The sequence below is a fragment of the Lissotriton helveticus genome, chromosome 5_1 (assembly GCF_964261635.1).
Source record: "Lissotriton helveticus chromosome 5_1, aLisHel1.1, whole genome shotgun sequence".
NCBI classification, from domain to species: domain Eukaryota; kingdom Metazoa; phylum Chordata; class Amphibia; order Caudata; family Salamandridae; genus Lissotriton; species Lissotriton helveticus.
The window spans coordinates 521,662,280-521,688,088 of NC_136065.1; the positions used below are offsets into that span (position 1 = coordinate 521,662,280).

Here is a 25,809-nt window from a genome sequence, read left to right on the forward strand (position 1 = left end):
TAACCCTTAGCTCACCTAAAATCAGTGAAAGACAGAGGAAAGTCCTAGGCCTAGGCAATTGCTCATCCCAGCATTGTGTTAGGAAAGAGCTCAACATGTACCATTGGTTAGCACCTCAGCTTTTATTGTGTATTTGTATGACTAAATGCTATGTCGTGTTGCCTATCTATCGTTTGTTAAATACAAGCGATGACTACCAGCCACGGCCCGTGGAGGGAGTTGCGGTGGGGCAGAAAGGCGGGGCGGGGCAAAATGCGATGCAGCCCGTGCTACAAAATTTGTTTTATTAATTAAATTGTTTACTTACCTCCCATTATCCATATTCCGGTTTTTAGCACCCCCCACCCTGCCCCTCCCCCGCCCCGCCTCTCTGCCCCACCGCAACTCCCTACACGGGCCGTGGCTGATGACTACTCTGCAACAGCGTGCACTATACACAAGGCTGAATTACATTTTCCATCTGATGGGTGCAAATGGATAGGACAGCACATGGTGCAAAAGGGAACCATAGGGAAATTAGAACTTCCTGTTCGTAAGTGCCTTGAGAAGTGGGAAGTGCAGATAATGCAGGATTGCCTCACTGCTGAGGGTGTGGAGGGTCGCACAATGTTGCAAGAGACCCTCGATCGTGTTAAGTAGGCTAACACTGCGTATTAATGCACTAGGCATCTTACACAGTTAATGCTTCATGCACATTAATACCAGAACAGTGTTTAATGCAGCCGGCCTCACGCTTGTAATTTGTGCACTTTGCTACAACAGCCTTGTTTAGACTCAATGGAGCTAGCTGATTATGGTATTTCATTCAGCTCCATTGGAGATCATGTGGAGCCTTTGTGGTCACATCAATTTAATAGAGTTTAATTGTGGATGAGAACCAAACAGGCCAACAAATAATAAAGAAATAACCAAATATGTAACAAATAGGAAAAGGACAAAATTATAAAATGACTTACATTTTATGAAAAAACATTTTATGAAAATAATTGTCAGCTCATTCTTTTGGCAAAATTAAAGGAAGAGTTTCAATTATTTGGTTCATCCAGTCCTCTGCCACATGTGCAGTATGGGGTGGTTTACAGAGATTAGTAGTGTAGAGAGGAGCACAGCTGCAAGCCTATCTTGTGTACGTTTAGCCCTGGGACATACAGTTGGTACCTTTCACAAGCTATTAGGTAATACCCATATTGGCCTTGTCCTTCTGTAATACAGCTATGTGCAGGGCCCACAAACCAAGTCCAAAAGGGTCTGAGCCACTGATTAGGATACCATGCCACTGTGCAGACTTTACGAATAGAGATTAGTTCAGGTGCCTATTTACTGCCATGTGCTTAAACAAGTTGAACAATGCCCTTTAGATGATAGTGGATGAATTGTCCATGGCATGGGTACAGTCCCATCTTAAACTACAGGTTTGAGCGACACTCGCCGAAGGGCCCAAGCCAGATATTCCAACTGCAGGCACAATCGACTAAAGTCTGACAATTCGCTGTAGCCCGAATTTTCACCCATAAATGTAGGGAAACGTATTCCTGTGCTATATACAAACCCATAGAATCTGAAATTCCAGGAATGTGTACAAAAAATTATTTTAGGTAGACGTTGCCCATTTCCTAATGGTCTTTCGGAAGTAAACAATTGAAATGACCATATAAACTTGTTCATGGTAAAATATCGGCATAGGTTTGTAAATCTATGTATCGGCCTCCTCACTATCTCCATGTATTGTACTATGAATCGTCCTAATGGTTAACCAAACTCTAGTGCTTTTTCCAACTTTTTTTTGGTAGGAGATCCGAATATTTTAGTTGTGACCATTTGCAACCACCTTAACATACATAATTAGGCTAAGGTGAGAAATGAACAGAATGCGCTAGCTCACCAAAGCATGCCATTGGACCTACAGTCAGGTAGACTGGTCCTCTTTTTAGATACAAACAGTGTTTCCTTTGGGTCCTGAAGTTCCTTAGGGACACGCATCTCTAAGGTGTTTATATACATTTAAAATCTTCAAGCCCTGCAGACATTGCTACAAATGCAAAAAAAACTTCAGGAGCCCATATATTGGGGATGGAAGGATAAGTTGCAGAAAGAGGGTTAAGTTATGACATGCGGCCAATGCATTATTTATTTTACAAACTCTGCCTCAAAGAAATTGGTAACAAGTTAAAAACTGATAGTAAAGTTGTCAAGGCTTACTTAATTGGTCAAAACAGGGTTCATTTTAAGGTACATTAGAAGCACCTTCTGCAGGGATCTATGAACGTTCAGAAAGTCTCAAGGATATGTTACTACAAAGATAATTTTAGTGGCTACTGCAATGGCTGGGGAAGTCTGTGTGCCTTTGTAGTCACGAGTCTGAGTCATGATAAAGTGCTTTGAGGGCAAGTATGTCATTTGCAGAGCATAAAGTGTGTAAGTGTATAAAGTGTAGATTTTTAATTTATTCTGTGCTGAGGTTGAAATAATGGGATCCAGTAGTTTGAACAAAACAACAGATCACCTATCATTGTTAAGCGATAAAGAGACCTTCGTTAAGAGGAAACACGCCTGGTCCATAATAAATGGCTACAGAAAAAGAGGCCACAGCAGTATCTGGACACAGCATGGTCATGGAGAAGTAAAACTATATTCATGAAAGCACGATTCGGAACTCTGCCAGGAGAATCCCATGTACTACCGTGGAAAAAACTGAAAAATAATACATCGTGTAGGTTGTGTAAAGCTGGAGAGTAAAACATTATACATCTTCTGTGCCTCTGTCCAGAACTAAAAAATGAAAGACTAACTTTACTAAAAAGGCTATTTAATGAAAGAGCAATAAGGACTTGTAGACAAGCATTTCTTCAGGGTCTTTCCCCAGATGATGTATCTATTAATTCTGCTTTTACAAAATTTTTATCAATTGCATGGAAAAAATTAGAATGAGATAATATTAATCCTCATACTGACTGTATTCCTAGCCAATTTTTTTAAACTTATGAATTTGTTTTATTCAAAATAGCTCTCACAATGTGTGTGTACAATTTTAAAGACTTACCGTTATCTAAAAAGCATTTTTAATGAGTTATCCTAATCTGAAATGTTCTTAATTGTTTTTCTTTTTGTAAAGATTTTAAATAATCAAACAATAAAAATTACCTACCATACATTTCAGTTTATATTATGTGTTAGATATATCAATATTTGTGTGTATTATACTAATACATACGCATAACAGTGTATATATAGAGCTTAGTATGCTACTTGGAGACAGAACTTCCAAAAATCAAAAAACACTTTCAAATCTCCTTATACCACTGGCATCTTTACAAGTGACACTTCACTCTGTAACTGTGTTTACCATGATGGGTTAAGGAGTGTGGAGGCCAGGTCTGATGCTCCAGCGAGACACCACCTGAACTCCAACTACTCTCTGCAAGAGCACCATTTGGACAACACCAATGATTGTTGACAGGGGAATGTAGGCAGATGCAGCAGTTTGTTAGAAAAGAAAAAGGATCTCTTCCATTCTACCCGCAAGCTTATGCTCCTAAAGGGTTGGGCATTGAATCCATGATAGTGCTACTCACTGCTTGTGTTCTGCACCAGGATGCAGCCTGGAAGAATCCTTGGGAGCAGCCCAGAACCGAGAACTGCTCGAGAATAGCTGTGGAACAGAAACTCACATAGTTCCTATTAAGTTACAAAACTGTTTTAAGGCTCATTACAAGCGAAAGAGATTTTTACAACCGAAACATGTAGTTCTTTGTTTATTGACTTACATTGGAGTGAGGACAAAATATAATTCAGTGGCAAAATATGAAACTTTTAGGCTGAAAAATGAGGAAATACCCCTTTTAAAAGGTTAAATTGAATGTATCTCAAAGGGCGTTCTCGTGACCATGTACTAAACATTATTCCTGGATAATGCTTGGCTTCGGTACAAAAGTGTAATGTTTAATACATCATGGGGAAAGTAGCTCGGGTATGCTTAGACAGACAGGAGAAAGTTTGCAATAGGATGGCCCAACAGACACCCCACAATATGTAATTGGCAGGACTTATGAGGAAATCAGCCACAGTAACTCATGTGTCTTCCTTGCAGAAATCCGGAACTGGTATTCATACTACCCCAAAGACCTTCACAGAAATTGAGTTCTCTATATGTTAGATATTCACACACCAAGCAATCAAGTTCAACAGTTAGAGGTCATGCATGTTAAAAGCACCCATTCCCACTAGGTTTAGAAGTATTTTTGTATTTATCTAGCAGGAATATATAACACAATCGAAAATGGAGGGAGGTAGAGGTTAAGGTTAAGGTCACCCTCCATACTGAATACAGTGCCACAAAATTCTGAATGCCGAAATAAGAAACCTAACCATTAAGGGAACAGGGATTCCACCCAAAAAATGTGTGAAAAAAACCTCTATCCAGAAAGAAAACAATATTTTCTTGAGGCCCCTCACCCACCAGGGTTACCCCTAGGTGGCATGCTTGATCATTGGGGTCATCTTAAACCACTGTGGGTTGAGGCGTACTACGACTTGCGAACTACATAGAAACACTTTTTTTGAATTTACGTGTGGTGCAGTGATGTGGAGTGGAAGAAAAATAGTTACAAATACCTAGCTAGTGAGCTAATGTTTTATTCCTGCTCATAGTCGTTATGTTTAAAAACAGGGATTAATACCAGGGAGATACCTAACTATAGTGAGTATGGTGTCCCTAGTACTTGGTCATCATGTTGCACTGTACAAGGAATATATAACACTCATTCATTGTAAACTATGTGGCATCCTATACATTGAAACAATGCTTCATTATCAAGTACATAGACTTTGCATAGGAGAGGCATCCGTATAGTAACGAGCTCCATAAGTGAGCAATATTAAATAGCAGCAGTCAAAGCGTTCAATCCAAGTTGTGCAACTGACTGAACAGTCATATATCTGTGTAGCAGAGGTAAGGATTAGGCAGTAGTGTGAGAGGTAAGACACGTATGGTAGGCAGGGCATTAACCTCTTCTATGCTAATGACAAGGTCAGCTCGTCATGAGGCACACTGGGGCTGTGCTCTTGACAAGGTGAACTCGTCATGTATAATGGGATTATCAATCTGTCAGCACAGGACGGGAAAAGCCTTAGCAGCCAAGTGGTTAAAGAGAGAAGGGACCAATTGACATTGGCCGTGGCTGATTTCAGTATAATGTGAATACATGTTTGAGAATGGGAAAGATTGAGAAGGTGATCAATAATTCCTGGGAGCTGGGAGAGGTGACATAGATTTGTAGCCACAGGAGAAAGTTAATAGCAGGGCGGCAAAGGAAAAGAGTGGCAGGACAGCAGAGGCCATTAGTGCGGAGCCTCCAGAGACAGCGGTTAGGAAGGAGAATTAACACGCAGTTGTATTAAGGTGAGACCTTGGGGTGATGAATGAGATAACGGTGGGAGAGGATAGTCGGGTGGAGAATTAGGAGTTACTAGCTAAACATAGTCTGAATAAGTGAGATGTTAGAATAACAGTAAAGCTGATTTAGCTTTCATTTTTTTCTAGGAGAGAGTTTTTTAGGAGGGGTAGCATCTCCAGAGAAGGATTGATGTTGGAAATGCGTTTTATGAAGCTTGCACTTTCAAGTAGGAAGTAGCCTTTACTTCTGAGCTTCTGAAACCAGCTGATAGTTTGAGTAGGTTTGGAGATGTAGGGCGGCAAATTAGGATAATGAGTAGCCAGTTTAGGTCAGTCAGAATCCGGATATGCGATCACATTGTTTGGAGGAAGGAAAACGTCTAGCAGTGGAGTGGAGTGGTTTGGAGTGGAGTCGAGTAGTGATGAGTGAAATGAGTAATTGTCACTCCAGACCATTGTAGCTGAGGACGAAGATGTTCCATGTCTATCTGGATTTCCAACATGGGTAAACAACCTGCCACTAGGGGCCGAACACTAGTCCACCTCCCCCCGGGGGATCATCCACGCTCTACCATCCCAGGTGACCACTGTGTGTTTCAGACCATTCTCCTTGATCTACCCACAACTACTCAGATAGGTGAAACCGAGCTCTTGTCACTGAAACGGTGGACTTTTTGTGAGAGCAGTAACGGTACTGTGGAAAACTGACCTTTCTTCTGTTTAGTGGAAGAGCTGAACTTGGGGGGCGGTGGGATGGGCTGGGGGGACTCCACCTTTCATTTTCCAGGACAGCTTTCCACCTATTCCTAGTTAGGACACTCCTCCAATAGCTCAAATTGTTCATCTTTTCATCGTAAGAATTTTCCAAGCAGTGCTGTGAGAGGAAGAACAGGAAAAAGATGTCATAGCGCACACCAGGACAGTAGCAGAAGAGCATTATGGACAAACTCTTCTTGCCTCAGAAGGGGTGCACATTGAAGCTTGTTGCATGATTCCTCATTTGGAATAGGTTCTACAGCTGAATGACTAAGGTCCTCAAAATGGGGGTCATCACATGAGACTGCCTATCCCATGCCATACAGCTTGCCTGCTGAACTTCTCTTCCTTATTACTCTCCACACATACCCTGATGTGAGTAATAGATTCTCTGCAGCCAAGCCTAGTTGATCAAACCATCATCTCTCTGTATAGGGCTTGAAAGTTCTGTTCCAACTTTTGTCAGGCTTTTAGTTTTTTTGCATGTGTGTTCTAAAGATATATATAGCTTCTCGTTGTACTATCAGATGTGAATCCTGGTCACATTGGGCATGTCACATGTTGTTACCCCTACTTTGGTTGTCAAATGAGTCAAGATCAGACACTTTGTTTTGTCTTAATCTAATTTTAGTGAAGAAAGGGACTCTGAGTACGCCCGTGTGATCCAGGAGGAGTTACGCAGGAAAGCAGAGGAGTGCCAGCGGAGAGAGGAGGAGGACAAGGTATGTGAGATTAAGGAGTATTCAAACCTCCATGTGGCTGATTTCCTTCTTTCTCTTTCTTTGTATGCTCTTTATTTATGTTGTGTTTTATGTTATACCGATAGCATTTCTTAGGGGTCTCAGTGCACTTTCTGTAGAGATCTCAGTGTACGATATTGATTAGAGTTTAAAATTCCACCTGTCCTGGTTGCACCCTTCATCCTTAGGAGCTTGAAAAGCGAAGTATCATTGACTTGAAAGATAGTGTAACCTGTTGGTAGTTGAAGTTCAATTAGGTTTGTCATAAGGTGTATGGAAATGGTCAACAGTGTTCTACTGCAGCGGCCACTTTATGTTTTGTAGGTATAGTCCTATGAGAAGAGGACGTTTCATTGGTTTTGATGAGAACCCACAGCCCTATTTGAATTGCAACCAGTCTGCTCATGTCTGCAAACCTCTGTTAACTGCATTTGTTTTTGGCTTCACACTTCTGTTTGTTTACATTTAGTTGCCAGTGAAGAACTTAAGTGGTTACTTAGATGTTTTGTTATAACAGTAAAAATCTGCAAATCCTCTATATATTGACAAATTTCAAGGATGTGTCCTAATGTCCTTTTTAGGTTTCACCTTAGATAGTGCTCGTGTTGTCACTTACAAGGCATTTTGCTAGCTTACAGAGGGCTTAGAATGCCGCCTTTGCTTACAATTGTTTGGCTTCATCTTCTCTTTGATCAGCATATGACAACTTCATTTCCTCTTCTTGTCCCTCCCATGGAACATGGCACAAGTACTGCTTCCATGCCCAGTGAGTGTCCTTCCCCTGTGTGTGCTTTTGAGCCTGAATTGCTTTATCGTTTTAGTTGGAACACTCCATATGAGTGTATGTGCTTGCAGGTCATCTCCCACCTGTCCTTCTACCCCCTTACTCCATATTATTGCTTGCCCTCTCTCACCCTCCCCTCCCTCTCCCTATGTACAACAGCACGGTTGTTGTTCAGAATGGCAGAATTTATTTATTTTTTTTACAATGCTATGCCATGGTTTTTACTTTCAGCCGTGCTGCACAACAGTCACGCTGCTGTCCAACATGGCTAAACAAAACCTTGACTAGGCCAATAGCTCTCTCGTTGGCTACACCGATTGGTTTTGCCAATGCTTATGTTTGTTTCTTTTCTGCCAGCTCGCCATCTTGGCTGTACAATCTGCCCCACTGAGAATTCCTTCACGCTCATCTTGTGACGGTGCCATACCCTGTCCCCACTGTGCCCTGCCCCTATGCCTGTTTTTCGACAGACCGAACTGTTTTCCCTTGTGTACTGCACAGGACAGTTGGAGAGGGTCACGGGATGTTCTGCCCATCCTTCTGTGCTATTGAAATGGTGTATGTCTGTCCCTGGACGTGCTACAGGAATGTACTGAGGAAATGCGCTGTTCTGTAGAAATTCACTTTTTCTCAGATTGCCTATATATTGATGCAACTCCACAAATAACGTCTCTGTGAAACACAATTACCTCCTCCACCCCTGAATAGGTTAAACACATTGCCAAAATGAGGGTAGATTTCAGATTCTCATCTTTCTCCTCGCCCCTTTCCTGATGACTAGGAAAGCCTGGCCCGTTCCGTTTGCTCACTTCCCGGTCTGCTCTTGACTCCCCCCTATGAGGTCTCCAGCTTTACCTATGGAATCACTCTCTGCATGCCCTTTTCTGAAACATTGTATGTTTCTGTTGCTTCGCTTGACACTCTTCTGTGCATTTACCACCCACCTGTTAAATATTAAGTTACCCTCCTCTCTAACTAGGGTGTTCGAAAAGTAAAATAAACAGCCTGTGGGTTTTTGTGTCCCGTGCCCTCACACACATATGTAATTGAGCCCCTCCTCTTGGGACTTGTCTTGAAGTAGCAGTCTTTTATATAGTTCCAAGAGCCCCTCGAGGTGAACATGCGCTTTACAGTACGTTTTCTAGATTGTCACCCATGTATATTCTTACATGCCCATGGCAGGGATTGTGGCTCCCCTAGACTTTGAGTCTATGACCTCCACACATGCATGCACACACACCTTGATTGTACACAGCCATTGAGATGATACCACTTTCTTAGTAGGTAGTGAGGTTATGTTACCTAATTTGATGGCTAATGATGCCAGGAGGTCATTATAGGTAATGGTGTTAATTTGTCCTCTGAGCAAGATACTACCTTAAAGAATCAATGCTGGTAGATAATAATGGGGGGGAGGGTGCTGGGGGGATTGGGGGTGAGACGCACATCTGCGTGAGGTGTGAACAAGTGTATGACTAGGCTACAGTGTCTGACCTAGTAGCCATAGCAATGGTAAAATAGACTACCCTATGATCAGTGAACGAATGCTTAGAATTTATGGGGATGAAGAAGTGACATTTGTACACATAACCTGTCTTTTTGCCCGCTTCCAAGCCCTCCTTGGATCTGGTGTCCTGGATTCTCCCAGAACCACCCTCCCTACTCCACTGACTGCCACGACGTGCCTGAGACATCTCGGTTTAGATCTCGTTTGCAAGAAATTTTGTTAGCTTACAGTGGGCCTAGAGCTCACCCATTACTGATAGGGTCCATCATCACTCTAATTTGCTTGCTTCTGATTTGTCAACACACGCAGGCTTTTTCTGTTTGACCCTCCCCTGAATCATGTCCAAGTACTTATCCTTCCACTAATCGCATTTAGGGCACTACTTTTTTCTTTTTGCTGAAACATTCCATGAGAGTGCATGTGTTTTTGAGCTGTTTCCCTAATTTTCCCCCACACACTTCATGGCCCACTCTTAGTGATATGCGTCAGCTCCCACAAGAGCTCATGTTTCCCGCTCTCTTCTGTGTACTTGTACCTTCGTGTTGCTTGCCTAAACCACCCTCCCTCCATAGTGCTCTGCATTGTTGCTTGCCTGTTTCTTGCCCGACCCTCCCTTCTTTCCTCCTGTGTCCTCAGTGTTTTTGCTTGAACCCAGCCTTCCTCATTCCGTTGTACCATGTGTTGTTGCTTGCTCGCACCCTTTTGCTGTTGTGCTTCGTGTTGTTGCCTGTTCCCAACCTTCCTCAGTCCTTCATTTGTGGCCCATGTAGTTGCTTGCCCCACACCCCCACCCGGCTTCCGTTGTTCTCCATGTTGATGTTTGCCTTCCTGTGGTGCTCTGTGTTTTTGCTTGCCCTTCTGTTATGCTCCATGTTATTGCTTCCCCCATCTACCCTCCTGTGGTGCACAGTGTTGTTGTTTGCCCTCTCCTTGTGCTCTATGCTGTTACCTGACCCTCGTTGTGCTCTGTGTTGTTGCTTGCCACACCCACCCTTCCGTTGTGGTCAGTGTTGTTGCTTGCCCCACCCACCCTTCCATTGGGCTCAGTGTTGTTTCTTGTTGTGCTCCATGCCTTCCCATTGTGCTCCATTTTGTTGCTTGCTTTTCTGTTTTTCTCTATGTTGCTCCTTACTCCCTACTGTGCTCTGTGTTGTTGTTAGTCCCCATCCACCCTTTCGTTGTGCTCCATATTGTCTCTTGCCCAACATCCCCCCTCCTTCTGTTGTGCTCCTTGTTGTTACTTGACTTCCCTTTGTGCTCTATGTTGTTACCTACCCTATTGAGCTCCGTGTTGTTGATTGCCCCACCCATCCTTTCATTGGGCTCCGTGTTATTGCTTGTTGTGCTCCGTGTTGTTGCTTACCCTCACGTTGTGATCTATGTTGTTGCTTGCCCCAATCACCCTTTTATTGTGCTCCATGTTCTTTCTTGCTCCACATAACCTCCCTCCTTCCATCATGGTTTGTGCTGTTGCTTGCCCCACTCTTCCTCGCTCCTTTCTTGGTGCTCTGTGTAGTTGCTTGCCCTCCTGTTGTCCTCTGTGTTGCTTCTTGACCCCATTGTGCCCTGAGTTTTTTGCCTTCCCTGTTGTGCTCTGTCTTGTTGCTTGCCTCACTCCCCCTTCTGTTGTGCTTTGTGTTGTTGCTTGCCCCACATACCCTCCCACCCATCTGTTGTACGGCATGTTTTTGCTTGCCGCAACTCAGTCTTCCTCTTTCTGTTGCCCTCCCTGTAGTTGCTTGTCCACCCACCCTCCCTTCTTCCACTGTGTTCTGTGTTGTTGCTTACCCCCACCTACCCACCCATCTCCCTCCTTCGATTGTGCTCCAAGTTGTTTGCTCCATGCTGTTGCTTGCACCTACCCACTTCTCTTCTTCCACTGTGCTCTGTGGTGTTGTTAGCCCCTACCCTGATTTTTCCATTGTGCTCCGTCTTTTTGCTTGCCCCCTCCGACCCCCCTCCCTCCTACTGTTGTCCCCTGTGTTTTTTCACTCCCCCATACCTGTGTTCTGTGTTGCTTCCTGTTCTGCTAGCTAAAACCAATACAGCGGGAACAGTTTCGCTACTCTTCTGTACAACATGGCTAAAAGACATTGACAAAGGCAATATCTCTCGTAGGTGTCTAAACTTTACAAAGGGCTTTCCATTGCACAGCAGCATGTGTTTCATTTTTAGTAACTTTGAATCTTTTTGAACTAGAAACAATGTTTTTTACTAAAATCCGAAGAATATGCAATAGAATTGTGTGGCCCATGAGGCAAAACCACGATTATGCGGAAAACACTACAGCCACAGACTCTCACAATGCCAGTGAACCTGGTTATAGATGATAACACTTTTCACTATGTATTCCAAACTGAATAAATGTCTGTTTTGAGTGTTGACCCATACTAAACGCTCATTGAAAAGTGAGCTTTCTTCTGAAATTATTAGTAAGAGGTGCTGTAAATCCAAAGAGTGTTCTGTTAGATACGGCACACATCCATTCTTGAATGACCAATTCTGCCTAAGGTAAAAAATCATAATCAGATTTAATCCAAGTGTGCCAACCTGGCAACCCCGCCACTTTAACATTGTTTAGGAATAAGGATCCCCAAGAAAAGGGTGCTCTTTCAGGCTCTGAGACAGTGATCCTTCAACGTTCTCTGCATTGCTTTCAGTACTGATAATGAGATGCTCAAGAATTTCAACTTTCCATAAATGAGTAAACTATTGGCCAATGAGTCACATGCCTAATACTAGTCTGAGACAGATAGTGTATCTTTCATCATTTGTTCCTTAGATAATTCTGTTCTCTAACTTGCAAAAATCAGGGTCAATTCTTGGGTAAATAAAGACCAAGGGGCTGATTATGACACAGCACGTATAAGCTCCGACCACAGGTCGTAGCCTTTAGGGCCGCATCGTAATGGGCCTCTCTGTTTCCTTACCGATGCCTCATTATGATGGAGGTGGTCAGAAGGGAAAGCGACTGGTCATTCCGGGTGGCTTTTGACGGGCTCGGAGAACCCATCTGCCAGTTGTAAGCCGAAAATTAATCTCAAGAGTCTTTCTGCCCTTGAGATTACGATCACGGTTTCCGACATGTTTTCCATGCCGGCCTGTCCGACATGAAAACCATGTTGGAAAGCATGTTAGAGGGCCGCCTTTGGTGCACGGCCTCCGGTTGGAGGCCTTCTGTTGATCCCTGCACTTTGTGGCAGGCACCTTGAGGTGGATGCCACAGGGTGCAGGGATGAACTGCACCTCCCTTTTCTCAATGAGAGCTTGTTTTACGGCTGGTTTACAACCGTAATACCAGTTCCCATTGAAAAAAGATTAATGCGAAATGGGCCGGTCGGGACCACCCAACGGGTGCCGGTTGGTCCCATGACTGAGTCAGTGTCGGGCAGAAAGAATTCGGCCTGACATCGAAATAACCCCCTAAGTGGTTAGCTAGGTTGTACCTACTTTGTATCTACTTTTTTTTTTTAAGTTTGAAGTTTATTGAAATAAAAAGAAGCAAAGACAGAAAATGAAGAAACAGTCAAAAGTTATGAGAAACATGAAATCTCTCTTACATAATGGCGAAACGTATTAAGGCTATCTTATACATAAAAAATAGAATAAGCAATAAATGTCAGGAACATAGGGGAGTGAGGGAACATCTTGAATTATAAAAGTATATAAATGATATGATAAACAATAGATGCAATAAAGAACAGTATAAGCAAATAAGAAAATGCATTCACGGTGGTTTACGAACTTCAATATTACGTATTGGAGAAGTGGGAGGAGGCCTGGCAATCTTAGATAAGTATTCAGTAAGGGGGAGCCATAAAAGATCACGTTTGATTGCTAAGGAAATGGGGGAAACAAAATTAGTGTCTAGACGGTGATTAAAGCAAACTGCGTTCCACCAAGCAGTAAAAGAGACATCTTTAGCCTGTTTCCAATGTGATGTAATATGGTGAAAAGCAATTGCTATTAAGAGGTCAATTAATTTATGTTTGTGGTGTGACCCGGTAAAAGCAGGAGAAAGGGAACCTAAGAAAATGTGTATGATGGAAAAAGAAAAAGTAAAGTTGAAAATCTTTTGCAATTGGGACCAAACTAAATGCCAGAAACGTAAAATGTGAGGACATTCGAATAACATATGTTTCAAATCAGCCAAAGGGCATGGGCAGGACCAACAAGTGGAGGGAGTGTCTGGGGAGAATGATGACAGAGTTAGTGGAGTGAATAGTGTACGATTGTAAATAAAGAATAAAGTTTGTGTAGTGTTTGCAGCTCTGGATGTACTGTGAATCTTAGACCAAATTTTATCCCATAAAGTGAAGGACCAAATTTGAGACAAATCTTTTTCCCAAGCCAACTCAACTTTAGATTTAGTACGATCGTTAGAAGACTGCAGAGATTTATAAATAAATGAAGCAGAAAGAGATTGGTCGAAGGCATTAGAAATCGAAAGATGTATGACAGGGATAGGATTGGTGATCGGGAGCGAAGAAAGGTATTGGGTAAGGGATGGAATCAGTGATAAATACTGTTTATGAGAAGAAGAAGGCAGCGAAAATTGCGTTTGAAGGTCATGAAAAGGAAGAGGTTGCGTGTCTGAAAGAAGTTGGGAGATCCATTTGAAACCAAGAGAATGCCAGGTTTTCCAATATAAGGAGCGGTTACGGATTTTGAGGAGCTTATTATGCCAGATAGGTTGGGTGTGAGTGGAGGAAGCAGAAGGGTATGTGGACAATAAATAGGGACGAAGAAGAGAGCAGGAATGAGAAATGATAGGGGAACGAAGGGATGATACCTTAGAGGAAAAGGATAGGACTTCTTCAAATTCATAAGGATGAAGAAAAGAAGATTCTAACGTGAGCCATAGAGAAGGAATATGAGGAAGATCAGAAGAAAGCCACCGCAGGGCTTGTTTTAAGGAAAAAGCATTATGATATGATTTAAAGTTAGGGAATTTGACGCCGCCGAGGGATTTATCCTTTTTCAAAGAAGAGAGTGCTATTCGAGATTTTTTACCCTTCCACAAAAATTTTAATAAAAGAGAGTCTATCGACTTGAAATAGTGGTCCGGGATATGAATGGGAATCATGGAAATAGAGTAGAGAACTAAAGGTGCTAGCATCATTTTGATGGAGTCCAAACGACCCCACCAGGAAAGGAAGAGAGGGTTCCAACGATTGATCGATGTAGTAATTTTATTAGAGAGAGATTCGAAATTAAATTTAAGAGTGTCGGAAAGACGAGGAGCGAACCAAATACCCAGATATTTAATCTTAGAGGGTTGCCAGGAAAAGCCAGAGGAGTCAAAGAGATGTTTTTGACATAAAGGATTTAAGGGTAAAATTTCGCATTTGTCAGTATTGAGGCGATAACCTGAAACATTTGAGAAAGAAGAAACTTGATTAAGGAAGGAGGGAAGAGTTGTTTGGGGGATTGAACAATAAAATAAGATATCATCTGCGTAAACCGATAATTTAGCTTGTTTTTGAGAACCATAATGAAAACCAGTAATATTATCATCGAGTCTGATTTTAGTTAAAAAGGGTTCTAAAGCTAGAATAAACAAAAGAGGGGATAGAGGGCATCCTTGACGTACGCCTCTTTGAAGGGGAAAGTAATCGGAAGTCATACCATTTGCAAAGATTGAAGCATGGGGGCTAGAATAAAGTAAGGAAATAAGAGAAATGAATTTAGGGGGGAAACCAAACCAACGAAGTGCCAGAAACATAAAATCCCATCCTATTCTATCAAAGGCCTTTTCAGCATCTAGGGAGATGGCGGCAAGGGGAGTAGAAAGGGAGGAGGCCTTACTCAAAATGTTAAAGAAGACACGAGAATTGTCTGACGATAAGCGACCTTTAACGAATCCAGACTGCTCAGGGCCAATAAGTTCCGGTAGTAGAGGATCTAATCGAAGGGCTATAATTTTGGCGAAAATTTTATAATCAGTGTTTACTAAGGAGATCGGGCGATAATTTTTACAAAGGGTATGATCTTTATCTGGTTTAGGTATTAAACATATTAATGCTTCTTGGAAAGTACCCTGAGAAGAACCGGAAGCCGCAAAGGATTGAAATAGCAAAAGTAGTTTAGGGAGAAGAAGGGAGGAAAAGTGATTGTAGAACTCAATGGTAAAACCATCGGGCCCAGGTGCTTTACCTCGACGAAGAATAGAGACTGCATGTGAGATTTCAGAAAGGGTAATATCCAAATCTAATGGTTGGAAGTCAAGATGAGATGAGTCCGGAGAAGGGATATCTTGAAAGTATGTAAGAAGATCAATAGGGTCAGGATTAGATTCGGGAGTATAAAGAGTTTGGTAAAAAGAAACAAATTGAGCTAATATGTCTTTGTCTTTAAATAAAGAAACACCAGCCGGGCCTTGTAAGGATTCGATTTTTGTTCTTTCTTTTCGTATCTTGAGATAATTGGCTAGAAGTTTGCCCATCTTGTTCCGTCCACCGTAATAGCGGGAATTGCATTTAAGAAGTGAATTTGAGGCAGCATTGGTGGTATATTTATTAAAATCAAATTTGGCGGATATAAGTTCACGAAGAGAAGATTCAGAGTTAGAATGATAGTAAGCATATTCTAGCTTCTTAATTTTATCTAAAAGTTGAGTTGATTTAGAGATTGATTGCTTTTTCTTTTGAGAAACAAAATTAATGGTGAATCCCCGTGCAGCTGCTTTAAATGAATCCCATACCATGACAAAGGAAGATTCTGGAAGATGGTTAAGTGTAAAAAATTCAGTGGTAAAATTTTTAAATTGGGTGCAAAAGTTGGAATCAAGAAGTAAGGAGTTATTAAATCTCCAGCGCCCTGAGTGAGGGGAGAAGGGGATAAGGTCAATATCCACAAAAACGGGAGCGTGGTCTGAAATTAAAATGGAGCCTATGTCTGAGTGAATGGCAAGTTGTGCTAAGGATTTGCTGAGGAAGAGGTAATCAATACGTGATTGGGAGTGATGAGTGGGGGAATAGAAAGTATATTCTCTGAGATCCGGGTTACAGAGCCTCCAAATGTCAACTAGAGCATTGTTCTGTATAGATGTGACAAATTGGGAATGCATTTTGGAAGGAACAAATTTAACTTTTGAATTCCTATCTATAAAGGGATCAAAGACTTGGTTGCAATCACCGCCAAGAATAACATATTGTTCATTGAGGGTAACAAGTTTATCAGAAATAGCAGGCAGAATAATTTATCAACACCTGTAGGAGCATAAATATTGAAAATAACTATAGGTATTTTATCAATAAGAAGATTAATAAGAACCCAACGACCATTAACATCGCATTCTTGAGATATAACTGAAACACTTAACTTTTTATGACATAATATAATCGTACCATTTTTCTTACCTAAAGCAGGAGAGTGAAAAACGTGACCCACCCAACAACGTTTAAGTTTGGTAGCCTCCGATGCTGTAAGGTGGGATTCTTGGAGGAGAGCTACATCTGCTTTAAGTCTGGTCAAATGTGTTAAAACTCTTTGACGTTTAATGGGGTTATTTAACCCCTTAACATTCCAGGTAACTACTCGGAATATAAAGTATCAGGAGAATGATAAAAAAGAGAAGATGTATTAGAAAATAAGTCGAGAAGAAGGGAGAGAAGTAGTAAGAATGCAAAAAAGAATCTGTAAGAGAAATAAAGCAAGAGAAAAAATTGAGAGTAAGGTAAGTGAAAGGTTGAGAAAAGAGTAAAGAAAGAAAATAGTAAGAAGAACATTAGAAAAAATAGATAACATAGAGAAAATAGAAAGGAGTGGGAAGAAGAAAGAAACATACCAGCAAATACAGAAGAAGAAAGAGGGGTGACGACGCCAGAAGAGGACGACATCGACAACGGAAACTCACGCGACCGAACACTTGAGGAACCAGCATAGGAGCAGTTGAAGAGAGCGAAAATACACCAGGGTGAGGAACATGAGGAGGGGATCTGTAGGAAGAGAAAAATTGAAAAGGGGAGGTTATAGAGACATATGAGAAACGAAATATGTAAATGCACCGTACTAGGCACAATAAATGAGGACTAGATGTAATCACTGGGATGGAGAAAACAAAAACTAGATACGGTAGGATAAGAAAGAGATAAACACTTTAGTCAAACAGGGTAAAAACATAAATAACTAAACATGTCTTGCAGTGTCCATGTGTTCGGCTTCATGATGACGGAGAAACTCTTCAAGGACGTGTGGTTCTTCGAAAGTCGTGGTCTTATCTTTGAAGGTCACCTTGAAGAGGCACGGATGAAGCAAACCAAACCTGGCACCAAGATCTCGAAGTCGTGGACGTAAATCAAGGAACTGCTTCCGACGGTCAGCTGTTACTTTAGCTACATCTTGAGAAAGATATAAACGGTGACCTTCCCACATAAGTTGTTTTTTAGCTTTTGCTGCTGAAAGTACTTGAAGGAGGTCAGTATATTGCAAGAACAGCATGATGACTCCGCGGGGCTTGGTGGAAACTTTCGGACCAAGTCTATGTGCGCGTTGAATGTTGAGTGAAGAAGAAGGAGGAAGATCTAGAATTTTCGGTAAGAAGGTTTGGAAGAACGCAGTTGGATTTGACCCTTCTGTGAGTTCCGGAAGATTATAAAGGCGTAGGTTATTTCTACGATTTCTATTTTCCAACTCCTCTGTTTGCCTTCTTAAGAGAGAGACATCCTTCTCCAACACCGAAATTTTTGCACAAGAAGTCTGAAGAGATTCCATAGATTGTTCCACCAAAAGAACCCTTGATTCAAGAGTAGACCATTTATCATGAAGAAATTGCAGAGTTTTAGTGGTTTCGGCCATGAAGGGTTTAAGCGCACGAAGTTCTTCAAGGATAAGATCCATGGACGCTGAGTGCGACAAGGAACCTGGAGAGGGAGGATCTTTTTTCAGACGTTTCGTAGAGCCAGGTTGTAAAAGCTTACTGGAAGTATTAGTTTTAGGAATTGCCCCATGTGTAACCTCCGGTTTAAGGGGAGCCGGGTCATTCATGGTCTGCGTCGTGGAATCAGAGTCTGAGGAATGACGAGAAATGGTCTTGGAAGCAGTGAGCTTGAGGTTGCGCAGCTTCCCCATATAAAGCAAGGGAAGAGTACAGCAGTGCTACTACAGAATCCAAGAAAAAAGATTATGTGAGGAATGCAGTCTTTGAAGTGATATTTTAGAAGAATGAAACAAAGATTGCGTGAATCAAGGAGCAAAAGTCAGTTATATCACATAGCCTCTTATTGTATGAAAATCCTCTTCAAAATAAATAAAATAGTATAGAATGTGCCAAAAGCATGAATGCCGTGAAAGAAAAGGCGCCAACCAAGTTGAGAAATCACTGAGGTGAGGAGGCAAGTTAGTAAGAACAGCGTGGAGCCTTGAAAACGTAGAAGACGAAAAATTGCAGCTTTATAGGCATGTCGCAGTAATATGAGGCTGATTGAGGAGGAGGATTCATATGACAGTCTTTAGGAAGGGAAAACGAGGCATACATAGGCGAAAACCGCTTGTGAGAGGATCGCGGTAAAAGAAAATGGCGGCCGCCGGAATAGCGGACCGCGTCATTTGAAAAAAGAGCGCATTCCGGCGGAATTGAGAGACAGGGAATATAGCGTCCTGCTCACCTCACATTCCGACTTCAGATTCTGTGCAGAGGGCCAGGGAAGTCCCGGTGTAGGCTGAGAAAATTGCCGGCGCTCGCGTTCCGTCAGCGGAGCCTCGCCGTCAAGCCGCCATCTTGTGCGGCGCTCAAGCCACGCCCCCCACTTTGTATCTACTTTGACACTACAAGGGATATTGGGTACCATGTGGTACTCTGCCTGTAACTGAGGTTTACAACATGGGTGCATTAATGCCAGATCCATGGCACAATATTAGAGCATCCATGTGATAGACACATTGGGCTTAATTGATAATTTCATTTGCATGTGTAAGTTTGACTTGCATATGCAAATACCCTTTTGTATGAATGCAGAAAGACGTTTTGGATACTTTACCTGTGGGTTTGCTTTCTGAAAGGGATTTTCATGAAGATTTTCATGTGAGTAAATCCATTCACAGGGTCAAAGAGTGGACGATTCAGGACAGGAATGTGCTGTCAATTTATGGGCCGGATGTACAAAGAGACCGGTCACAAATATTGGTCACAAATTGTGCACCAACTATTTGCAATTAGGATCAGATTTTGCCATGCTGCGCATGATTGTTTCCAAAATCTCCAGTCGCAAATGGACATAGAATGACTTGTCTATTGAAAGTTAATTAGGCAGGTCTTTATTTGTAACCACTTGTGATTGACTACAGACACAGGGATGATGGCATGCAAAAAACAGCAGACAACTTTCCTTGCATTTGCATTCCCAAATGGGAAACTTATTTTTTAAGTAGCTGCATTGCTTAGATTAGGTTGTATTGCTGTGAGAAAAACTGTTTCTCCTTTGGGAACACATTAAGAGGAGCAGCCAGTGGACCACTGTCTAATCCTTCCGAGTTCGCCTGGCGCAGTTCTCAATGGGAAAGCTGTCTAACGATGATGTCATCCCCATTGCAAATGCTTTGTCACCTCTTTTGAACTATCAGTAACTTTCCAATGGTTTGTGACCTCCAATTGCTGTCACACACCATTGACACATCTCATTACAAATCACAATACGCTCTTCCTTCATGCCTCCTCATATTTGCGAATCAGAAAGAGTCCTCAAAACCATTTGTGATTCTGAAACTCATTTCTGAGTAAAAAATAATAGATAGAGTTAATTATTTTGCCATTGTCTTGTACATCAGGATCCGTGTCCCCAAACTTATATATCAGTAACTTATCTCCACACCCTTCCCAACTTGAAAATATAGAAAATTTATTGACGACAATGGCAGGAGCTAATTTATTTCCAGATAACACTCCTAGACGTGATAGAAGTGTAGCAGACATTCCACCTCACACGGCCCCACGAGGTGTCACACAATTTCGTCCCCCTTCTCACACACACGGTCACCCAGTGAGGATCCGAAATCACACAGTGGCAGGGAAGACAAGCTGGGATCCCCTGCATGAAGTGGCTTTCCATCTTGTCTTTGGAGGCTAAAAGTAGGCGATGTCCATTAGGAGGTGTGAAACACCTCAGGACATCAACAACAGCCTCCTTGACCATTCGCTTGTTTCTTTGGGTGGGGGGATCGGTGAGGGGCAGAGGGCCGAGGCCCTCTTCTCACACAGTGGCATTTATTTATAAGTTGGCAGGTCTGGTGTCGGGTATAGGCTTTTTGTCACTGGGAAGAATATTGTCTTTATGTATAAACAAGAATTTACAAATAGAATAGGTCTGGATTTAAGGTGATAATGTGTGAGGCTTTAGTACATTCGAGCATGTCACACGAGAGGGTCCCAACAGGAGTGATCCGAGATGGCTACGGTTGTAAAATAGGCCTACATGTCAATCAATGTAAGCACTCGAGTGAAGGCGAAAGGATGGATGCAAACAACCAATATCATTTGGTGGGAGATGAATACTCCTCTGGGCTCAGCCAAGACGTCATTGACAAAGTCTACAGCCAAAGGCTGAAAGAGGCTGGTTGAAGAAAGCCAGTGGTTCAAGGGGTGGACTGAAAGCCCAATCTATGTATATTTGTTAGTAGTAGGCCTGTTTAACAGATATGCTGTCAAAACTGGTTGTATGACTTTACAACGCATTCCGTTGTAACCTATGCCTTTACCACGCATGCGTTACAACGCGAATGCCATCACCTCACATATCCTTTACCACGATAATTCCTTTTACGCACATACTTTTACAACGGTTTTCGTTGGTAAACAATGTATGTAAATGGCATTTTCATGTTAAAGGATTTTCACCCTAAAACTTTACCTCTTAAATTTACCCCTCTGGGACACCACCCCCTCATTCCTCCTTACCTTTCCTCTCCTGGGTCTTCCGTGGTGACGTTGTACGTCGTTAAGAGGAAGCGGAAGTGTTTTTCTGTTTCCTCTTATGACGCCTTTTGCCTCCACATCTTTTTCTTTATACTTCTGAAACAGGTGCGTTTTTTTTTTTTTGGGGGGGGGTGCCCTCCCAAGCCCCCTTTCTCCATCCCACGCTTTTTTTTGGGGGGGGGGGCTTTTTTTTTACCTTTAGCACACATGCCTTTACTACATATTTCGTAGTAAAGGTATGCGTGGTAAAGGCTTTTCGTTGTAACCACGCATGCATGCATGGTTATGGTAATGCGTGGAAACGGCCGCGTTGTAGTGGCCGTTTCCCGTCAAAACTCAGACCTAAAAAGAAGTTAGAAGGTGCCCTTGCACAGCTTATTTTGCATGGAATTGTTATCCACCAGCCAGGTATTACCAGCACTTCCAATGATAGAGAAAAGTCTTTCCAAGGGAGACGAATTATTCTGTGGGCGTTTCTTGAGTTGGTTTATGATGTCTTTAATTAGGATAAACTAAGATAATACAGACACTTTGACCAAGGGAGTAAATACATGTACAATTCAACTAAAATAGTTCACAAATATTCCTTCTATATGGTGTATGTAGAATATTTTAAATATAATCTTGGTTCAGAAAGCCACAAAAATAAGAAACTTCTACAAATGTTTAACAAAATTAAAACCTCCGAAGGCATCGATAGGAGATGGAAAAGATCCAGGTGGCATATTTTCCTAAACTTACTTTGCATTCTGTGAATACATGCGAGCAGGGTAATAAAGTTGTCTGCCCTCAAACGTGGGGGAAGGTTGGCATCTCTGAGGGAAACTTCCTGTAGAATTGTAGGTCTCACATGCCACAGAACACAGCGGGCTCTCATGAGCGACGAGCCCACCAACGGGGAGGTCTGTAATGTGCGAGCCTCTGGGCTGCTGGCTGCCAAACAGGAACAAGGCCTTGACTTGTCCCTTTCGCAGCTTTCTCTGGAGCCTCCTTAACCAGGAAAGCAACATTTATACCGCAGAGAACTGAACAGACTCACGTTTTCCTAGACACTCAATGGATTTGAATGCAGTTTTCATCTCTGCCTCTGAACTGGTTTACTCAAATTCCTTGTGCATCTGTTTCTGGAATACATAAGGAACTGGGGCTAAATTATATACATTCGTCTAGGTGCAGAGCTGTTTTGTCCCCATTAGCAGGGACGGGGCAGTGCAAAAGCAAATTTGCACAAAATCACCAGTGAAAAGACAAGGCCTGAAAATAACTAGTGCTGTAAAAATAACATTTACATCAAAGGACCAGTTCAAAAATATTAGCATTTGATGGCTGGTGTTATTGTGTTTTCCTCTACTTGATCAGTGCAAATTTGGGTGGAAAATTGCTTAGCGCAAGGACAAATGTATGTAATCAAACCCTAAATTCTAAGGGGTAAATTCACTTACACATAAAAGTGCAACTCTGCTTTGTGCTGGGAGAGAGAGCAGCAAAGAGCTATTATCTACTGACACATAACAAGCAGCTGCTCTCTTTCCGAGCTCTAGCACACAGACAGGTCTATGAAGCTATTTATGTAAATTAAGGGTTACTTTCTAGTGCAAAAAAAAGGTTTGTGCCCGAAAGTAGCTGCTTTATCAACACTTTGCACCCTTTGCATAATTCCACGGTGGCGCAAAGTGTTGCTAAATCTGCTCCTAAGAATAGTTGAAAGCTGTAATGCCCTCTGATGGCATGGTTATGGTAACTGCACCGTGCAAATGCTGCTAAAATACGATGGCGTACATTTGGTAGGATCGGTTGGTAGGCGTCCTTTCATACCTGTAACCTTCTGTAACAATGTGTAACGTGTAACCTATGTAACTCTCCTCGTGTAAAGCGCTCTGATACCTCCGAGTCTAGCCAGCGCTCTATAAAACTCAAGTAAATAAAATAAATAAAAATGAATAGAGTAACAGGCATCAATATTTGTACTCGAATACATTGTTGGTATTCTTTCTAAATACTTTGTACAGTATTAAGAAAGAGCTGGCTTTCGAAATAGTCGGTAATCACGTGCTGCGTCATAAGGAATGCGCAAGCAGGATATTTAACCGACGTTCTGGAAACTTCTGCAAATTCTGGGAGCCCCACGTCTGCCAGCAAGGAACGGAGTCATTTCACATATTTATGTTCCTGCTAGACTTTGCAGCTTTCAAATGAATGCCATTTTGTTAAAAAATAAATGGAAAACTAAAAGACATCTATTAAAAAAAACACTAGTGCGAGGCTTTTAGGCTTAAGGGATAGTTGCATTTATATATTTATTTGCAAGGTGCAAGCAATGGGTGACGTGGGACTTTATCGACCCATGTTATTCACGCATTGGACAATGCCACCATTCTGTGCATTCCAAATGCACGAGTCCAGAAAGGGTGGGGTAGTGTTCTTGACATATCTCTGTAAATATAGAGCATTACGCTTCTAGTGCTGTTTTTTGTGTGTAACATAAATATACATATACAGAGTGTAAATTAGAAACGACTGGGCCCGGTGGCAAGCAGGAAAGAGACCTCCGTGTTTTGCATGAACAGCTATGAGTGTGTGTGAATGACTAGCTATTTTACCTATACAGTGGTACAGTACATGAGGAAATGTTCCTGCACACGTGCAACGTCACCTCAGCATGCATTCCTCACCACAGAAAGAAGTCTTGGGTAATATAATTGATTACAATCTCTCTTATCTTAACCATATTTTTTCCTGTTACTCCTTGACTAATTTCACTGTTAGTTACACCTCAGAGCGCTGAGTTCTTCCGGGACATACCACGTTGCCTCTGCATGCAACCAGAGGTGTAATTTCCATTTGTGCTGCAGGTGCAGTGGCCCTCTAGGCTAGCTGAGTGAGGGCCACATTTTCCCAAGTATTACTTTTTTTTCTGCCTGGGCAGGGTCCATTTTACTTGCTTCTATCATCATGGACCCAGAAGCCCTTGCTGCCACGTTGCACACATTCCTTGCAGTGGCTTGCACACGTGTGTGGCACAGTAGCATGTAAATAGTGCTAAGCTCGAGCAATATTGGGGCAGCTGATCTGTTTTTAATAACGCACACGTGCAAAGTGATATCATAGCTATGCTTGAAATCTGCAGATGTTGAAAATTAATAGATGCCAACGAATATATGAAATTGTTTAGGACCTGAAAAGCTTTCAATAAGTAAGAACAGGCTTCTGCAGCAGATGTAGAATAAAATCTTTCACAAAAGTTTCTTTTCACTAAAGTTTGTGGACAGTGTGTCCAGTCATTTCAGCGCGAGACACCTCTGCCATAACCGACATTGCCGCCCGCAACACATTTTCCATCCATCTATATTTCGAATCCAGCAGCTTGGAAAGTTTCCCTGATAACCCTGGACTTCTGCTGAAATATGTCTTATTTTAAAATAGAAATAGCAGATCAGGATTAACTGGTGCACATTTGTGCAGACGCGATTATTAGAGTGCACACATCTGGCCATGGTAAATAGCTCTAGATTTATTCAAATTTTTTTTCAGAGAACGGAGGGCTTGAGCATTCAATTTCTAGTGGAAGCGCTGCAAAAAAATGTCACCAGTTAGTCCAAATTGCTCCTTTTCGACTAGACCCCGTTTCCCCAAATTCCTGCTACCGGCCAGGAAGAATATATATTTTGAAGCTCACCATACTTAGACACAAAAACTTTAATACTTGAAAAATAACAGAGTTTATCTCTGCCATCTGAACGGATCTTTTCCACTAGGCTGATGTGTAAAAATTTGATTCCAGCCCTAAAAACTGTAAAAGTCTGAATCCCAGGGCACTGTGGGACACAGGGTGGCATGGTCATGAGACATTTAAATCAAGCCTAAAGCCAAAACAACATCGAGGGGCAAAAAGTTGCAATACTTAGGTCCCAGCACAATATGGTAGAATTGTGCATAGCGTGAGAATCTACTACTGAATAAGCTGGAGTCATATCTGAATCTTGATCATAAGCAGATCCTGCATCTGGATGTTGCTCCAGAATAAGCAGCATTCCTAGATCTTATCTGAGTGTGGTCAGCTTGCTTTTCGAAGTTCTGGAGCTTAGAAGGCAGGACCCTGCTAGGTATCCTTAATTGCTGGGACATCAAGCCTACGGTAATCGCAACAGAATAACAATTTAGCAGTAACTATCTCAAAAGGCTGTGTTGAAAGCCTGCAGACTTATTTCAGGAGCAAGAATGGAGTGACACAACAGTCATAGAAAAAGATTAACCGCCCTTGGCTTCAGTCTTCGTTTTTAAACATCCTCCTCCCACAAACTTTAACTAATTGCACCTCTTACCTAGTTGTAGCACGACAGATAAACTTTAAATAATTGCACCTCCTACCTAGTTGTAGCACAACAGACCTCAAGTGTTCAGAAGTTTTGCATTGTTACGGAAGGACCCTTCCAAAACTGTTCAAACGTCTTGTAAGGCTAATGGCGGGGTTCATCTTGAAGAATGATCTACAGCGTTATGTCTCTGTTCATGATACACTGATCTACGCTACAGTGTGTGTACCATCTCAGAACAATCAAGACTGTCTGACAAGTTGATTGTGACCGGAGAATGACTGTTTGAAGCACAACTTGCACAAGATAGAAATAATGTTTGGGTGACTGGGTGCTGTTGCACTGGTGTCTGTTACTGGAGGCCAGCAGGATTATACTATCACTGTTTTCCCGGTTCCAGAGAGTC

General features: G+C 42.1%; 1 protein-coding gene across 2 annotated transcripts in view; it reads left to right on the plus strand.

Annotated features, from left to right (window-relative positions):
* LOC144754714 (uncharacterized) overlaps nt 1–25,809 on the plus strand; it is a 520,145-nt gene that overhangs the window by 289,365 nt on the left and 204,971 nt on the right. For both annotated transcript variants that reach the window (XM_078642863.1, XM_078642864.1), the window contains exon 5: nt 6,780–6,870. In XM_078642863.1, coding sequence (XP_078498989.1) covers nt 6,780–6,870 — 91 coding nt within the window. The remainder of the gene's footprint in view (nt 1–6,779; nt 6,871–25,809) is intronic.